Source organism: Panthera leo, chromosome A3 (genome assembly GCF_018350215.1).
Source record: "Panthera leo isolate Ple1 chromosome A3, P.leo_Ple1_pat1.1, whole genome shotgun sequence".
Classification (NCBI taxonomy): domain Eukaryota; kingdom Metazoa; phylum Chordata; class Mammalia; order Carnivora; family Felidae; genus Panthera; species Panthera leo.
Window position 1 is genome coordinate 118615177 of NC_056681.1, and position 18182 is coordinate 118633358.

General features: G+C 55.5%; 1 protein-coding gene and 1 long non-coding RNA gene across 2 annotated transcripts in view; one reads left to right on the forward strand and one right to left on the reverse strand.

The window, feature by feature from the left end:
- Positions 1-7519, forward strand: part of LOC122216528 — a 32911-nt gene extending 25392 nt beyond the window's left edge. Inside the window, exon 5 of the long non-coding RNA XR_006200948.1 lies at positions 6983-7519. This is a non-coding gene — a long non-coding RNA (uncharacterized LOC122216528). The remainder of the gene's footprint in view (positions 1-6982) is intronic.
- Positions 951-18182, reverse strand: part of KCNK3 (potassium two pore domain channel subfamily K member 3) — a 35021-nt gene continuing 17789 nt past the window's right edge. The window contains exon 2 of the mRNA XM_042933471.1: positions 951-1908. Within this exon, the coding sequence (XP_042789405.1) occupies positions 983-1908 (926 nt within the window). The 3' untranslated portion in view covers positions 951-982. The remainder of the gene's footprint in view (positions 1909-18182) is intronic.

Sequence of the window (18182 nt, forward strand, 5' to 3'; positions counted from 1 at the left end):
TGGGCAAGTCACTTCACCTGTCTGGGCCTCAGTGTCCCCTGTAAAGTGAGGATGAGAACTCCTGCCTTGCTGACCTAACCGGGTACTGTGAGAATCAGATGAATGGGTAGTCAGGGCAGGGTTTCAGAGGCTGAAACTCATTCCACAGATGTAAGAGTTGGTCATTGTCAGCAGCAGCTGGGCACGGCAGGTACGAAGTTTTCTGTTTGATTCTAAGGGCAGTGTCGGAGGCTGGAGGCCAGTTAACTCTCACCTCCCCGTGGGCTGCCCTGCAGACCAGAGGGCCACAATCTCCCCCTCCCTCCTCTGTCCCTCCTGCAGCCTGCCTGTCCTTGCTTCAGTCTGCCTGCCTTCTGGGGACTAGCTTTAGGGACTGCTGGGTTTCCACTTTCTTCATAACTGCAAAGCCATGCAAAACAACACAAAAGGTAGTGGGAGGCTGGGAGACACAGCTGGGGATGAGGAAGGGGAGTGGGGCTGAGTGGGGGTGACCTGAACAAAGACACCCTGGCTTTTGGAGCCTGGGGAAGGTGGGAGACCTGGCAGGACAGAGGTATAAATAGAGATGCAAACTTACACAGAACACGAAGTTTCCTCCGGATGGAGGAGGGGGGGTGGGGGGTGGTCTGGGTACCAGCAGGGCCTCTGAGAACGGAGGGAGCTCCTTAGATTTCCAGAGGGATGGGAGGCTCCCAGCTTCTGCCTTCCCTCCCCCACCCCCCACCCCCCACATTTCACATTTCTCGGAATTTGCAGGGCGCGGATGTCCTGAAACATCCTCAGAGCCCGGGCTCCTGCCGGCTGGTGCGAGCAGGCACAGTCGGGAGATGGGGGGTGGGGGGGGGCGCGGCTGGAGGAGGGTGGTGAGGGGTGTGGGGAGGGTCCCATGTGGCCTCCTCACCCACCCCGGCTGCTCCTCCCGGCAGGAGCCCCTCCCTCCCCCGGCCCCGCAACCCCAGGTGCTCCAGGCCCCGCAGGGCGTTCACACGGAGCTCCTGCGCTTCATGAGGCCGCGGAAGGTGGACAGGCTGTGCAGGCCCGTGGACACCGAGCTGATGGCGGAGCGCTGCGCCCCGCTGCACAGGCAGCGGTGCGAGGGCGTGTCGCTGTAGCGGCCGCCCCCTCCCGGCGACGAGTGGCTCTGCTCGACGCACGTGTCGGACGTGGAGAGGTCCCGCGGGATGATCATGGGGATGGAGTACTGCAGCTTCTCGCGGCTCTTGTACCAGAGGCACGAGCACATGGACTGGAAGTGCAGCACCTCGGCGTAGACGTTGCGGAAGCCGCCGCCGCCCGCCGCCGCCGTGGACGAGGCGGTGTCCGTGGTGTGCGCGCTGCCGCCCGCGCCCCCGCCGCCCCCGCCGCCGCCGCCGCCCCCGCCCGCCTGCCCGTTGCGCGTGAGCAGCGCGCGGTGCTCGGCGTCGCGCTTCTCGTCCTCGGCGTTCATGGTCATGAAGCGCAGCACCACGAGGTTGAGGAAGGCGCCGATGACCGTGAGGCCCGTGAGGATGTACACGAAGCTGAAGGCCACGTACTGCGGCTGCGTCTGCAGCGCCTGGTCCTTCTGCAGCGCCACGTAGTCGCCGAAGCCGATGGTGGTGAGCGTGATGAAACAGTAGTAGTAAGCCTGGAAGAAGGTCCAGTGCTCGTAGTAGGAGAAGGCGGCGGCGCCGATGCACAGCGTGCTGATGCACGAGAAGAAGCCGATGAGCACCATGTTGGCCATGGACACGTCGGCGCGCCGCATGCCCAGCCCCCTCTTGGCGCGGTGCAGCAGGTACTTCACGAAGGTGTTGATGCGCTCGCCCAGGCTCTGGAACATGACGAGCGTGAGCGGGATGCCCAGCAGCGCGTAGAACATGCAGAACACCTTGCCGCCATCCGTGCTGGGTGCCGCGTGGCCATAGCCTGGGGGAAAGCCGGGGAAGAGGAGAGAAAGCACGCGCTGTGGGGCTGGACTTCCAGAAACCCTGACCCCTTTCCCCGAGATCTCTGCCCTCCACCTCCCCAACCTTGCCGATTCGGGCCTCTCCTTCCAACCGGAGAGAAGACAGCGCACGATTATGGGCATATCCTTGACCCCCGCACGCCATGCTAGTTCCTTGCTGATGCCCCTGGTTGACACCATAGGGTAGGGAGGAAGGAGGAAGCAGGGAGGATTAAGCGCCTTTTCTGAGGTCACACCGTTTGGAAGTAGAGCAACCTTGCGTTTGAACCAGAGTCTGTTTGACTTCAAAGACCTAACCGTTTTCTAAACCTAAAGAAGGAGCTGATTCATAGTGCTGTGGGAACTTCGTCCAGAGGCAGCAGGGATAGTGTGAAGGGTACTGGTAGGTCATTTGGGAGACCCGGTTTCTAGTTCAGTGTCTGTCGGCTTTGGACCTGTTCCTTGTCCTCTCTGGGCCTCAGTTTCCTTGCCTGTAAGGGGTGGAGCTTGGCTAGCCTGTGATTCAGTGTGGAGGGAGGGACGCTGAGGCATGGTGGCTCCTTGATAACTTCCTTGCTGCCAGCCGAAGCTTATGAGGGGTAGTTGGCAACTGGGGCCATCCAATGTCCCTGAGGCAGCTGGCCTACCAGTGTCAGGGAGAAAGGGGACGGTGCCTGTCTGCTAGCTGGCTGCATGGTGCTCCAGGGTCTCCATTAGCCCCCAGTCTGGTGCCCCCGGGGTCATCCTCTGTGCCCAAAGTAGGGTCCGTCCTCATGGGGGGGGGGTGGCATTGCCCTTGTTGAAGCAGGGCCCCTGCCTGTCCTTCCGTTGTTACTATCACCAGCCAGACAACCCCAACCCCCATCTCCTCCACACAATGCCCGGCCCTCACAGAGCCAGGCGCCGGGAGCCGCGCAGAGGCAAAGCTTCCCTCTGAGCCAACCATCAAGTGGCCTTAAGTCAGGAGTTGTGCCTAGAGACCTGGAGGGGAAAGGACCCTGGATGGGAACTCAGAAGCCCTAGGCACAAGTTCTGGCCCTGTCACTTGTGGCTATGTGACCTTAGGCAAATTACACCCCCTCTCTGAGCTTGTTTTCGTCATTTGTAAAATGAGGTCTGCCGGTCCTGGCCCTGCTTGTTTTCACTGGGCTGTTACGATATTTATTACTTTTATTAATAGGATTATTATAATAAAATATTGCTGGCTGGTAGGATTTCCAGTTGTTCCTCCTTTCTAAGCCTTATCAAAACGTAACCCGATGCTGCTTCCTAACCGACTGAGCCATCCAGGTGCCCCAACCCAGTGCTGCTTCTTCTGTGCAGCTGTCCTGAGTTCCTCACTGGAAGTGACCTTCTGTGTTTTGAGTGACACTGAGAATGTTCAGCTTTGAACTCCAGGGCCCATATTACCACCACCCCTGCCCTATCCCCCAGCACCCCATACGTACAGCTAAACACTGGCTTGGGGTGGCAGGGTGGGCCCTGGCTGGACCTTGTCATGTTTCTCTCAAGCTTCCCCCTCCACATTGCCTGCCATGCCCAGGAAGTATGCTCAGAATATGTGCATGGCCAGGAAGGATACCATGTGCTTTGTATCTGATATGAATTCAAATCTTCATACTCTTCCAAGGACTGCCCTTTTTTTTTTTTTTTTAAACCTCTGTGGGCTTTGGTTTCCACATGTGTAAAATGGGGCTGATAAGTAGAACCTGCCTCCCAGGGCTTTTCGGGAGAAATAAATGAGATAATGTGTATAATACACTTAACCTAGAGTCTGGTACGTATCAAATGTTCAATAATGGCTCGCTATGATTACTAATGAGCGAGGTGCCAGATTTCCCTCACATTTCCAGGCCGGGGGGCAGCTCAGTTCCAGTAAAGCTGGCATCTCTATTAGCCCAAGGCCATTTGAATCTTAAAGCTCAGGGAGATCTGGGGACAGCCGCTTGGAGTGTGTGAGGCTGTGGGCTGCCCTTAGAATGGGCTCCTCTTCCCCTCCCCAACACCCCCCACCCCCAAACCAGGACACCTAGCTGGTTGACTGTGTCACTCTGTGCCAGGGGCCTGGATAGCTGAGCTGTTGAGCTGCCGTGCCCGGCCTGTCTGCGTCCCAGCAGGGTGAGAACAGATTGTGCCCGCCAGCTCGGCCACGGCAGCCAGACCACAACTCACCTCGACAGCTGGGCAGGCCCTGAGCCAGAACTGCTTCTTATCCTGTCCTTCCCTGTCCCCCAGGCCAGCGCCGCACTGGGCGTGGGGGAGGGCATGGCACCGCGGGTGGGGCTGGACAGGGGTTAGGTAGCGTGGGCCCGGCCCCAGCCTGACGGCACGCTGGCTGTGTGACCTTGGGCACAGGCATTCCCCTCTCTGGACCTCTTTTGCCCTGTCTGCACTCTAGGGGTTTGAGCTACAGCTATTAATATCCAGCCTGGTTGCCCGACGCAACATGTAAGCTAGACACGTAAGTACTTCAGAACCTGTGGGGTTTGTGAAGAAGCAGGGGGGACGGGACCTCACAGGGAAAAGGCCGCCCGAGAGCGTGGTCCGGGGTGGGGGACAACCTGTGCGGGCTCAGCGAGAAGGACCCCCTCTCACTGCCACTGCCACCTCTCCCTGTGCTCGCTCAGAGGCTCTGACTTCAGGAAAACCCAGTGTCCACCATAGCTGCGCACAAAGTCCCCTAGCTGCAGAGAGGTCCTCCCTGGTCTCAGTACAGCCCACGTGCCAGCAGACATGTGGCCGGCCACCTTCTTCCCCTGGGCCTGTCCGCACAGGGCATCCGCCCTGCCCCTGCCGACTCAGATCTATCTTGAGTGTGCTCGTGCTTCCCCAGCTCCCGGCTGGAAGTGACAACTCCATTCCCTGCCTTCCCCCTGTTGGTGCTACGCGGTGGCACAGCCAGGTTTACCCGAAGGCTCTTCTCCAGCCAGAGCCTCATGCCCCACTCGACCCACTGTCCTGTCCAGGGTGTCCCCAGCCTAAATGTACCTCACCCTTGGGGTCAGATACCCCCCCAGGGCTCGTCGTCCCTCCCTGCCACAGGCTGAGGCTTGAGGTCTTATCCTCCAGACACATTTTGAACCTTAATCCTGAAAAACTTCCACAAGGCCATTCTTCTGACGATCTCTGTTTTATAGCTGAAAAGGGCTGGAGAGGCCTTGTGAGTTGGCCAAAGCCTCTAGGACTTTCTGACTCATCGCTCATTCCGATGCCTCAGAGCCGATTCATCACCCAGGAAGGGTGACCGGGATGGGAAACTGAGGCCCCGAGAGGGGAGCGTTCCACTAGGGGTTGCATCCTCGGGCACTGCTCTGAGATGGACGTGGCCCAGTGGCAACAGGAGTGTGACGCCGGGGGAGCCAGATGCTTCTCCAAGTACCTGGCCCAGGGTCAGCACGGCCCCGTCCCTTCATCTGTTTCCCTGTCATTGGGTGAAAGGGCAAGGGAGCTGTGAGGACCTGCTGACGTGGGTGCCCAGCTGGAAGCGATGCCAGCTGGGGTGGAGCCACTCCCGGGGGGCCCTGGAACTTCTGGGAAGTAATTGGGAGTTTGGCAAGGCCTGTCTGCCTGCCAGCAGGCCCGCTGCCTGCCTGGTCCTTGCCCACATCAGGCGTGGGTTTTGAGAGAGGGGGCAAAAGATAACCCCAGTCTCCTCCCTGCTGTCCAGCTCTGTGAATCACTGGGCGAGGGGCTCCGTCTGTCCTTGCGTGTCACTGACACACACAGAAGCTGCGCCCCGCGCCTGATCCCCCAAGGACCCTCCCTCGCAGGACCTGGTGGACTGACCAGCCAGAACTCATCCCCCGATCATGAGACTCTAGCGGCTGCCTGTCAGAGCACTGACCGGGGCTGTCACTGCCCTCTCCTCTCCCAGCCACCTCTTCCTGAATCCACTAGACTTCTAGGTTCTCAGAGCCAGAAAATTCCTCAGTGATCATATGACCCAGTCCTTATGATGTAGAGATGAGGAAATAGAGGCCCAGAGAAGGAGAGTGATCTGTTCCAGGGCACACAGCCAGCGAATGGCAGAGCCAGGACTATAACCCAGGATACTCGGTTCCCAACGCAGTGCTCTGTCCTCTGCCCTCTGGCTCAGTGTGACCAAGGTTGACTTGTTCATTCAACAAGGGCCCAGCAGCCCCTGCTTCGGAGCAACTAGGCTAAGAGATGGCCCTGAAACCTGGCTGGAGGCATAGAATCTACCTGAGGAAGCCAGGTGGCTGGACATAAAATTAACTATGTGGTTAGACATAAATATTAATTTTGGCTATCTGGGGCAGCAGGAAAAATGAGAGGTGGGACAGGAAGCCCTAGGCCTCAGTTTCTTTGTTTTCCTCCTGGTATCACCAAGGACCTCAGAAACTGGCCGAAGCTGTCTCCCAGGGAAATGCAGGGGGTTAGGGCCTCTCCCTATAGCCTATTTCCTTCCAGTTAAAGCACAGATAGTCAGTCTGAATCCTTCGTGGTGGCCTTGGCCAGACCGGGCTCAGCTGCTGTTCCCCACTGATACCGTGTGCCCATCAGTCTGAGTGCTTGACCTCCTGCCCCTGGCCTAGCTGGCTACAAAGCCAGAACTCTGGCCACAGCCTTGGATGGAGGAAAAAAGCATGGGGCTAAGGAGGTGGGAGATCCAGGGGTCTGACCTGGCCCTGGCCAGAACTAGTTTTGTGTCTCGAGTTAGTCCTTTCCCCTCCCTGGTCCTTGACTTTCCTCCTTTGTGACATGCAGGATAGGGCAAGATAAAAGGTGTCTGTCAACTCCCCCCCCCCTTTATTATTTTTTGTATTAACCCACCCATTTGTAGATTCTAAATTTTGAAAGCCTTTATTTATGAAGTGCCACATGTCAATCAGTGTGGTGTAGCTCCTACAGAGAGCGGGCACTGAATAGATCATTGTGAAAGGAATAATTAATTCTTTCCCCACCAAAATTAATTAAGAACCCACTTGCCAATCAGAACTTCTGAATTAGCAGGGGCTAACTGATTCTAGAGACTGAATTAACTTATTGTTATGCTTTTGAAATACTAAAAACAGATATTTCTACTCTCTGCAGGGGATCTCGGCAGCTTACTGGCATAGATGACGGCAGAGTGCCTGGAGCCAGACATATTTCAGCTTGGGCCAAGTAACGGAAGCTTCTAAGTGCCTCAGTCTCCGCATCTGTAAGATGGGAATAATGATTATACTTACCTCATAGAGTTGCTGTGGGGGATTTTGAGGCCTTGGCAGGCTTTGGATGCTTAGGACATTGGGATCGATGAATATTAATTATGAGTGTGAATATTTTGGGGAACATCAAGATTAGATGGTCTTTAAAGTTCCTTTTAGCACCAGCAGCCCATGATTAGTGTTTCCCAAAGTTAATTTCCTGGAACAGCAGTTCCATGGACTGTTCATAACTGTTGGATGAGGAGAGGGTTGCTTGGTTCAATTGGACTGGAGGAATGCTGAATTTCACAGGGTTTGTTGTCACTGGATTTAAGTGTAGGCTTTATCAGAGCTGTACATGTGCAAGGTCGGTCAAAGTTGGGGGAATGGGCTAAGTTTTTCCACTTATTTGGCCTTCGAGGGCTTTCCTCACCGTGCGTGTTGCTGGAAGTTTGGAAAATGCTCCGCTATAGCGTCTAGAACTTTAAGGTCTTCCTTCTAGGTCTCTGACTTTGAGATTCTCGGATGTCCAGTCCCTTCTGTAGATGAGAAACACACAGCCCTTGGCAATGCCTGGCTGCATCCCGTTTCCTGGTTCCCCATAGCCCTAGTTATCTAATGTAAATAAGGGCACCAGTGAGGCTAATGTTTGCCCTGAGGGAAGATGGATCTGACCTGTGGCCTCAGGCGCCCAAAGACGGTGAACTCTGGGCTAAGCTGGGCTGGTGCAGAGCTGGACATGGGGAGGGGGCCTGACCTTGGAGCTGCTGCCTGGGCCTGGTGGGGCAGCCAGAGGGAAGTGGGGGCTCGAGGGAGACACCGGCAGCCAGTGGACAAGCTGCAGGACACGGGTGCCCCCCGAGGGAGGCCGGACTCTCCTGCGGGGTCCGCAGGGGGGCAGTCAGGCCTGAACCCGTGGGTCCCCTCAGAAAGGCCCACCGAACACCCTGCCTCCCCAGGGGCCTGAGGCGCAGACAGGGAGCCGCCCCCTTGGTCTGGAGATGCTATGGAGCCAGGAAGTGGGATAGGAGGCTCCGCAGGAGTCTAATTGGTGTGTTAAAGGAGATGAGGCGGAAGGAAGCTGGCAGGAGTGCCCAGGCTCTGGGGAGGAGGGAGGAGGCTGCCTGGTGGAGACAGGGAAGAGAATGCCGGCCTTCTCCTCTAGCCTTAGGGTCCAGCTCAGACAGCGCCTTTTCCAGAACTTTCCTGGATCCCTCACTGGAGCTGGAGGTTCCGCTCCCCTTGCCTGGCTGCAGTGCTCACCTTTCTGCCCTCAGCTCTGCAGGGCTCTGAGCTCCCAGGGGGCCAGCAAGTCCCCTCAGTGTCCGGTGCAAGGCCTGGTAGGAGCCACTGCTCAGAAAATGCTGTTCAGGGGCATCTGGGTGACTCGGTCAGTTAAGCGTCCGACTCCTGATTTCGGCTCAGGTCATGATCTCAGGGTTTCATGGGTTTGGGCCCCGTATTCGGTTCTGAGCGGGCAGCGCAGAGCCTGCTTGGGATTCTCTCTCTCCCTCTCTCTGCTCCTTCCCCACTCATGCCGTCTCTCTCAAGATAAATAAATAAAACTTAAAAAAAAAAAAAAAAGAAAATGCTGTTCAACCCAAGAAGCTGCTAAGTCTGGGGTACAGATGAGAGGAACCTCCCCTCAGGGGAGAGGGGAGGTGGCCTTGGCAGGAAGGCCTTTAGTGACTCACACCTCCTGTCCTTCCAGTGGCCCCGGGCCCCTGCAAAATGAGGTCAGCTTCAGGGGCCCAGGAGGAATCCCCCCTACCCTGGGCCTGGCCAGGCCCTGACTGAGGCCTGGGAAACCACCGGGGCCTCATGGACCTGGGTTGGGGGGAGGGACCAGTGTGCAGAGCTGGGTCTGGAGTTTGTCCCCTCCAGGCTAGAGCTCTCAGGAAGGACAGCTCTGAAGCACAGCACCCTCCCTCCCTCCCTCCATCCTGCCCCTTTCCAAGGCCTCTTTCCCATCTCCCCAGCCCCTCTTTCGGCTCTTCTCCGCATTCTGCACTGGCAGGTGCCCTTTTTACTCCTGCTTTCCCACCAGACTTTCCACCTGTAGGACCACTGCTCTCTCCTCTCTCTCTGTTAGCTGTACCCCATCCACAGGTGCCCCATTGCTGTGATTCAGGGTCCTCTGGTATAGGACAGCCCCCGCCACTCCCAGCCCCCACCCTCCCCAGGCCCACGTGGGACTAGGGGGAGCTGGGGGGGGGGAGGGTGCTGGTGTCATGGAAAATCCCTGCGGCAGCCAAGGTCAGTGTTTGCAGACACAGCCTGGCCTGGAGCCAGGCCTGCCTACCCGGCCAGCTCCCTCCGGCCTATCCCAGAGGCTGGCTTTGCACAGGGGCCCTCAGAGGCACCCCAGGGCTGCTCTGGGTACCTGGGGCTGCAGCGGCAATCAGTCCGGGAGGGTGAGAGACTATGTAGTTCAACACACTCATTTTATAGATGAGTAGACTGAGGCCCAGAGAGGGACGGAGACTGGCCCTAAGACATAGTGAGTCCCTCACAGAGCGAGGACGGGAATCTAGGGCCCCCTGTCCCTGTCAGTCCTCGCTGCAGAGGGGAACATCCCAAACTCTGTTCTGGTAGGCCAAGGAATAGGGAAGGTTGTTCTAAAACTCCATTAAATCAGGATCTAGCTTGAGGTGGGGCTAGACTTGAGGTTGGTGATGGGGCCAGAGTAAGTAGACTCTGATGATGAAACCGTGGTCCTTGACCTCAAAACACATTCTATCTGAAGTGAATCAGATGAAACATCTCAGTGGAAGCACTTCAATGTACCTTACAAAGAAGAGGCTGTTATTACACACATTATTAAAATGTGTGGCAACGGTGGGAATTATCTTAGGAAGAACTTAAGACAGGGGCCGAGGGAAGGCTAGAGGTGGAGAACTTTAGTTAGCGTATCAGGAGGGGCTTCATGGAGGAGGTGGTCTTTGCCCTGAGCTTCTCTGAAGGATGGATGGGAAATGCAGGGTTCTGACCGAGGGGAGCTGCTGAAGCAAAGACACAATGCAAAGAGACACAGGGCACATAGGAGGCAGAGATAATATACCTGTCCGAGGCTAGTGGGTATTCTCACAAAGGGAGAGGGGAGGGGGACCAACAGACTTTCAGGAAGGCAGCTTCATGATACATATCAAGAACCTTTGGAAACGTGTCTGCCCAGTGACCCTGGAGTGCCACTTCTAAGAATCTCTGCTGGGAAAATAACCAGAGATCGGAACAAAGATTTATGAACAAGGATGTTTATAGCAGCATTTTCATTGTGAAAAATTGTAAACAGTCCAAATGTTCACCAATAGGGTTTGGTTAAACACATTAAGGTGTGTTTATGTGGTGGGATATTGTGCAGCGATTAAATATACTCCTCAGCAGTCTCTTAATTACATAGAAAACTACCATAGAATGTTAAATAAAAATGGCAGGATACAACACTTTATGTATAATGGGATCCCACGCTAAATATAGAAATATAAAAAAATGTATCTACACACACCTGGAAAGAAATACACGAAAAAGCTCGGAGAGCTTATCTTTGAATCATGGGGCTCATGATTAATTTTAATTTGCTTTTATGTCTTGCATATTTTCTAAAAACTATTACTTTTATAAGTAGTTAGCAGTGAATATTGTAAATCTAACAGCAACAAAAACTCTGGATTTCTTGGAGCAGAAAGTTCACCTGAGCCGCATAGGTTGGTGAGGAGAGCAAGATAGGTGAAGGGTAGGGGCAGGAGTTCAAATCTCAACTTGGAGGCAATGAGGACCTGTTGATAGCTCCCGAGTAGGGGAGGGACATACCAAAGAGGTGTCTGTTTCCGGGGCGGGGGCAGGGGATGGTTGGCAGTAGGAGATGGGGGGGGCGTGGCAGGAGGTTTAATTAGGAGGCCTCTGCACGGTTCCGTTGTCAAGTGCTCAGGCCTAAACTGAGTTCAGTAGAACCCTAAACGAGAGTTCTACCCTTGTAGAGACATAGTGTGCGAGATGCTCTTGCATTTCTGGGTTTAAACTGTAAGCTCCATGTGGGCAGGGATTTTTGTCTCTTTTGTTACTACTATTTTCCCCACGTTCAGAAGAATGCTTGGCACATAGCTGGCACTTAATTAGTCTCTGTTGAATGAGTAAATTAAGGAAGGCTCAACACTGAGCCTGAGAGGTGAACGGGGTAGAGACAGGGAGGATGAACAGAGCGTGAGGTCCGCAGCGGGCTCTGTCACACATTAGGGCAGCGACTCCGGTTGTCCTTGGAAGCGCACTGACCTGGGGCTTATGGGGTCTGTTATAGGCCAGTCACTGTACCAGGTGGCTGTGGCCCAGGCCCGTGGCCTATCTGCATCCTTATGACCGATTGGACAGGACATGTGTGAACTCAGAGAACTTCTAACAGATTGGATTTGGGGGGGTTTTAATTAAATGAATTCACCACGGACAGTCTGGCACCGAGAAAGTAATTCTACAGCACAATTTAAAGCGGACTTGGCCACCTCAGCAGATGGCTGGAGATGCCAGTCCTCCTCTGTGGGCTTCTTGAAAGGCTGTGTCTATAACTTTGGCATCTGGCTGGCCTGAGTCCTACACTTAACACTCTCTGGCTCTTTCCGCTTTGCCCATGGAGGAGAAGCAGGCACATGTTGGCATTTCCGTGTCAGACTCCCCCCAAAGGGGTTGAACTGCCTCCAGCAAGAAGCCCTATTTTGTCATGAGGGTAACAGTGGCCCGCCCAGGTGTTCCCTGTTGGCTACACCATGCGTCCTGGAGTTGAGCCTGTGCAGAGCCTGGCTGCCTGAAAGCTCACCCTTTAGGCAGTGTTACAGGGGGCAGCATGGGCCCAGAGGGGCAAGGGTGCATGGAATTAAAAAGCACCCAACCAGGAGTCAGAGGCCTGGCTCCCATCCCAGCTCTTGCCAGTACCTTGCTGTAGGACAGGAGTTGGCAAACTTTCTTCTTTAAAGGGCCAGATAGTAAATATTTTAGGTCTCATAGTCTGTATGGCCTCTTGCAACTACTCAGCTCTGCCATTATATCGAGACGAAAGCCATAGACAATATGTAAATGAAGGGGTGTGGCCATGTTCCAACAAAACTTTATTTATAAAAATAGGTGGTGGGCCAAATTTGGTTTATGGGCCCTAGTTTGCAGAGTCTGCCGTAGGGCCTTTGTTAAGGCACATTGGCTTCCTGAGCCTCAGTTTTCATATCTGTCAAATGGGATGTTAGATCGGAAGGTTATTTCTTCTCTGACCATGTTATAGTTGAAGATTTAATAAATTGCTAGCTCCCCTTGTTTCATGTACCATGCATAGGCCCGGGGGCGAGGGCTGAGTTTCTAGCAGAGTCTGGAGCTCAAACCTGCATGTAAAATTGGGATCCGCGGCTCCTTGGAGGCCCCAGCTGCACCTGCACGTATGTGGATGCTGCTCATGCTTTTTTCTTCCTGATGGGTTTCTACTCTTCCATCCAAGCCCATCTCAAAAGTCACCCCCTCGGTGAAGCCTCCCTGATCCTACCCACCTGAACAAATCAGTGCTCAGAGCCCTTTATTCATCACTCAACACGCCTCAAACCTTCATCCCCTCAACCAGAAGACTTTTTGAGTCCTTAATACATGCAAGTGCTCTAAGTTCTAAAATAGTAATATGTTCTGTGTTTTACTTGTGCAGAGCTTTGTCATTTACAAAGCAGTTTCTTTACCTCCTATCGTTTGAGCTTGCACAGCAACCCTTAGGCATTCTTCTTCTTTTCCTTCCTATTTTACAGATGTGAAAACTAAGGCTCAGAGAAGTAAAGGGTTTTATCTCTGGCCGTGGATGCTACAGCCAAACTTGAAATTCAAAGGCAATTCTCTTTCCACTGCCCCAGGCTGCCCCAGAACTCTTCCACAGGAGTGAAAGTCAGAAGACCTGGCTGGGGTCTGGTTCGAGTTGTTCCACTGTGTAATCACAGGCAAGACCTTGCCCTTTTCTTGGCCTGGAGGCCCTCCTGTGGGAAATGAAGAAGCTAGAGATGTTCTTGAGGCCCTGTGACATTCTAGGATTCTGGACCTCCAGAGGGACGTGCATCCTGCCCCACAAACAGTGGAGAAAGCACCGTTGGGTCCCCCAAACAATGGCACTGGGCCTCTGGGTGCACATCAGACGCACAGTCGCTGGGGCCCGCGTGTCCGCAGAGCTGTTCCAGTCCGCGCTGAGCAGATGCCGTGGGTTGCCTGAGAACGCTTTGCATTTTCCTGCAAGGGGGCCGGAGCTAGGCTGGCCTGGCCGGCAGTGCTCTGAATACGGCCCACAGCTGAGGCAGACTGAAGTCTGCGACCCCACCCCCATGCAGCCTCCTAGCACAGGAGGCCACATGGAGTCAGGGAGGAGATGACCACGTCTCCCTGTCTAGGTCTCCCGGGGCTAACATGGGCCAAGGCGTCAGGGAGTATTGTTGGTCCCCAGGCTCCCCCTACTGACTGCTGAGCCCCCAGGGGTCCCCAATAGACCCCCATCTAGCCCTGGAGTCCAGCTTCCTGGACCCTGGAATCTTTGCTTCTTTTTACTTTTTTAGCTTCTTCTTTGCCTTTTCTTCCTTCTCTCTCTCTTTTTCCTCCTTCTTTCCTCCCCCTCCTCCTTTAAATTTTTTTTTAACATTTATTCATTTTTGAGAGACAGGGACAGAGCACAAGCAGGGGAGGGGCAGAGAGAGAGGAAGACACAGAATCGGAAGCGGGCTCCAGGCTCTGAGCTGTCAGCACAGAGCCCGATGCGGGCTTGGACCCGGGAACCGTGAGATCATGACCTGAGCCAAAGTCAGACACTTAACCGACTGAGCCACCTAGGCGCCGCCCCCCCCCCCCCCCACTTTTCTCATTTTGTTTTCCCAGTAATAACAGTAATAATGACCAAGCTGACATCTATTGAGCATTGGTGTGCCAGGCACCGTACAAAGTGCTTCATGCACATCATTTACGTTCATCTGCACAAACCCTGTATGAGAGAGGTATTGTCTCCATTTCACAGGTGAGAAAACGGAGACACAGAAAGTTCCCGTTACTCACTTAAGACCACACAGCCGGTGAGTGGCCGAGTCGGGGCACAGATTCAGGCCTGTGGCTGTGCACAGTCTAGCCAACATTGACGGATTAGATGCTGCACTCTGGAAGGCAGGTGCCTGGGGTGTTCAGCTGAGGAGACTGAGCCTAGGGGCTGGGTGACTTGGACCAGGCCACACGGGCACGTGGCAGAGCCAGGCCTTCCTGCTCTTTCTTCCGCGTCTCGGTGGCCTCCCGGGCTTCTGGACTGGGGTCAAAGCAGGTGCCCCCTCCAGGGCCTTGTTCCCATCCAGGCCCTTCTCCCAGGAGGCTGGGCCTTGCCGTGCCCCAGAAGATGCCCTCCTGGCCTGAGCCGGATGACAAGAGGCAGAGGGGAGCTCAGAGCCAGCCTTGGAAGAGGGGGGCGTGGTGCCTACAGAGGCCGAGTGGGCGGCAGGGGACCCAGGAAGGCTGCAGCACCTGGCTGGTCTCAAGAATATCAGTTGGAAAATCAGAGGGGCAAAGATGGCTTCGTTCCTCTTAGCCTGTCTTAATTAATTGAGCAGACGTTTCTTAAGCATCCCCTGCTTTGAGCCAGCTACTCTGCTCCGTGCCAGGAGAGGACATGGAGTTGAGGGTGGCTCGGTCTTGCCCTCTGGGAAGAGAAGCAGGCGAGTGGGAGGCTGAGAGGAGATGGTCCCTGAAATAAAGACTTGCCCCAGGATGTGTGGAGTCTATGCCAGAGGCACCTTCCTGTGACAGGGGGACCCAGACAGGGGGATCCTGTGGGCACCCGGAAACCGGAGGCAGTTGAAAGGCACAGCAATCCTGCCAGCGCTCCTGTGGCCGGGAACGTGGCACTCATGTTCCCCAAGGCCTCCAAAGGGTGTCCCCAGATACCTGGGTGTCTTGCTCAGGGCTGGAGTGAACACCTGGCTCATGCACGGAGCTGCCTGGCCCTTATTGTCGCCAGAAACTGGGCCAAGGTTACTGTCTGAGGCCATACTCTCTCTGTCCCCCTTTCTCCTCCTTGTCCTCCTCCTCCTTCTACCATTTACTCTTTTGTTTAAGTAAATTTTTAGTTTTAGCACAATCCTCAATTTATAGACTTATGGTGAAGACCTTCCTCCCTTTTTCCACTCTCACCGACTCCCTGTGCCGATGCAACGCCGGCTGCTGTGTTCCTGCCCCGCTATCCCCTGCCTTCTCCCTCTTGAGGAGCCTTCTGAGGAACCTTCCTCCTGCTCTGGCCCCAAGAGCATCCCGTCCTCTCAGCTCTCCACACGGCGTCCGTCTCTGCCACTCTCTTGCCTCTCCTGGCGGACCCCGCCTGCCATATTGACCCAGCTCCTAACGCGCAGTGATGCCTCCGTGAGCAAAGCTTCATTTAGTCAAGTCTGCTTGCACGGAAAGCGGGGAGGGGGCCAGCTGGCCCGGGTGGTGCTGGACACTGGACAACAGTTTTTAAGAGGCGGTCAGGGCCCAGGCTCGGTCTCCTGGTGGAGACTTGCCTCCTGGCCCCCACTGTGTGAGGCTGAGTGTGGGGTGGCAGGTGGGAGTGGGGAGGGGGGGAGTGTGTGAGGAAGGAGGGAGAGCAAGGGAGGGCATTCCCGGGCCAGAGGGGAGCCTATGCTTTCTCTGCCCTTAGTGCCCCTACCGCTAACGCCAATCCAGCACCCTTACGTTAATTATCTCCAGTCCCCACCGTGACCTTCAAGGTAGGCACTGTTAGCTCCATTTTGATAAGGAAACTGAGGCTCAGGGAGGCTAAGGACTGATAAAAATTGGCAAAGCCAGGATTCGACATAGATCTTTTGGCTTTCGGAGTCCAGACACTCTTGGGTGTCCCTGGGGCCATGCACTTGGTTGACAGCTCATGGAAAACGTGGGCCATCATCCTAAGAGTACTGTAAATGCCTCAGGGCAGGACAGTGGGTGTTCAAACCATGTGAGGAGGAAAATGGTGTCCCTCCAAAGGCTGGTCCTTTCTGTCCCAGGGAGCAGCCCTCCGGAGGTCTCTTTGGAGACTCCTGGGATACTTCAATATGGCCCTGAGCAGGAAGTGGGGAGGGGGAAGCTGGAGGGCAAAGGGACAGGGCCCCGAGGAAGGCTGTCTTCGATGGACATGGCTGGAGTGCCTTCCCCCTTCCTGCAACAACCTTAGTTGAGGGCCTGGCCAGCCCCTTTGCCCCATGTGACCTCGGCCTAGCCTGCAGTTGGTTGGACGACTGATGGACACCTGATCCAAGAGGACCCAAACTGTCTGCTGGGCCGAGCCAGTCAGGTTATCTCTTTCAGGGACTGTGATTACAGGCTGACTGGCTGGTCAGCTTTGGGGAGCTGGGTTGCAGGGTTACAAAGAGCTGGGTCCTGGCTAGGACCACTGTGAGCTAAAGTTGCAGGGGAAGAGAAGCCAGGGTGGCTGGGTATAGCAGAGACAGGGGTGGCCCGAGAGAGGGAGGGAAAGGCCTGGGCTTTTGAATACTGGCCTTCACACTGGCAAAGCGCTGCTGGCCCAAAGGGGCTGGGCCTTGACTAAGCGCCAGCGGCTACAGATGGAGGGGCTGGGCTCCCAAGCACCAGACAAGGTGTGCCCTACGAGGTGAGCAGCACAGCGGGGGCCCTGGCTGAGTTTCAGGAGACCCACGTGGGCACAGCACTCTACAGTGTTTAGGAACATTCCCGTTGATCCTTACAGCAGCCCTGTGTGGCCCTCTGGGCAGGGGTGGTCCACGTTCAACAGCTGGGGACAGTGAAGCCTGGGAAAGTGGGTGTTTCACCCAAGGTTAGAGCCCCAGAGCTGGACCTGAGACCCAGGTCTCCTGATTCCAGACCTGCTGCCTCTCCCACAACTCACACTGCCTCTGTGAGCCCCTCTCTTGCTAGGTAGCTGGGTGGCCTGGGCATTAGAAATACAGTGGGTAAAGTGCCTAGCACAAGGCCTGGCACACGGAGAGTCTCAGGAAGCTGGATGTTATTAGTGTTATTACTTTTTTAAGCACAGCTCTGAGCTGCCACCCACCCCTCGGAAGCCTTCTTTTATTCATTCCCCAGATGTATAAATGCAGTTTGGGGTGTCCACAACTAACCCCCTACCTGGCCTGGCCCAACACTTCTAGTACCTTCTGTTGCAAGGCTTCCCTGCATCCTTCCCACATCCCACCTCTGGGCACTTCCTCGTGTTACAGCTGCCTGGAATTGCCTCCTCCATCTCTCCTGCCCTCCAAGGACAGCTCCGGGCCCCCTCTTTGGACGCACTTTCCCCCAACTGGAAGAATGGCACCATTTCCTGCCCTCGCCACTCTCTGCCAGGTGTTAGGGTTTTGCACGGAGGTGGGTCTCTCTCCGCTGGCCCACCTTGCCCAGCGTCCACAGCGGATTCCCAGCAGATGCAGGGAGCCAGTCTTAATGGAGGGGTTGGGTTGGGTGGGATGGTCTTGGAGTGAGTGTGGCCCCTGTGGCCCCTGTCTCCACCACCTGCTTCCACACTCCCCTTTCTGGTCGTGGCTAGTGGCCCAGACAGCTCTGGGCTGGCAGGGAATTTGGGAACAGATGCCAGGAGATGTGAAGGAGGCTTTTCTTAGGCTCAGCACTCTCCCCAGGGCTCAGGAGCTCAGATGGTGCAGATTGGCACAGTGCCCAGGAGGAGAGGGACTCCAGGCAACAGGGACTTCAGCCTGGAGCCAGCTGCCGGGACCTTCTCTCCCTCTGAGCCGGCCTGCAGATGTGGTGTCCCCACCCCCACTAGTCACACAAGCATGTGTGCACAAGTGCACACACAGACACATGCACATACACGCTGGCTCCAGCACCCCACATGTCCCCACAGTAGCCTCTTGGCGTGACTCTGTCCACCATCCAGGGCAGAGAATGCAAGAACCAGATGGGCGGGCAGTCTGCACCTCGATACAGGAAGAGCCCCTCACAGGACCTGGCCTCTGGGCCCTGCTGTCCCTTCAAGTTGTTTAGGATTTAAAGAAGTCCCCAGATCCAGCCCCTCCCCCACAAAGACAGACTCCGCTCAGAGGCTAAGATTCCATCACTCTCCATGGAAACACATTTCACTGCACCCTACGCCCTGTCGGAAA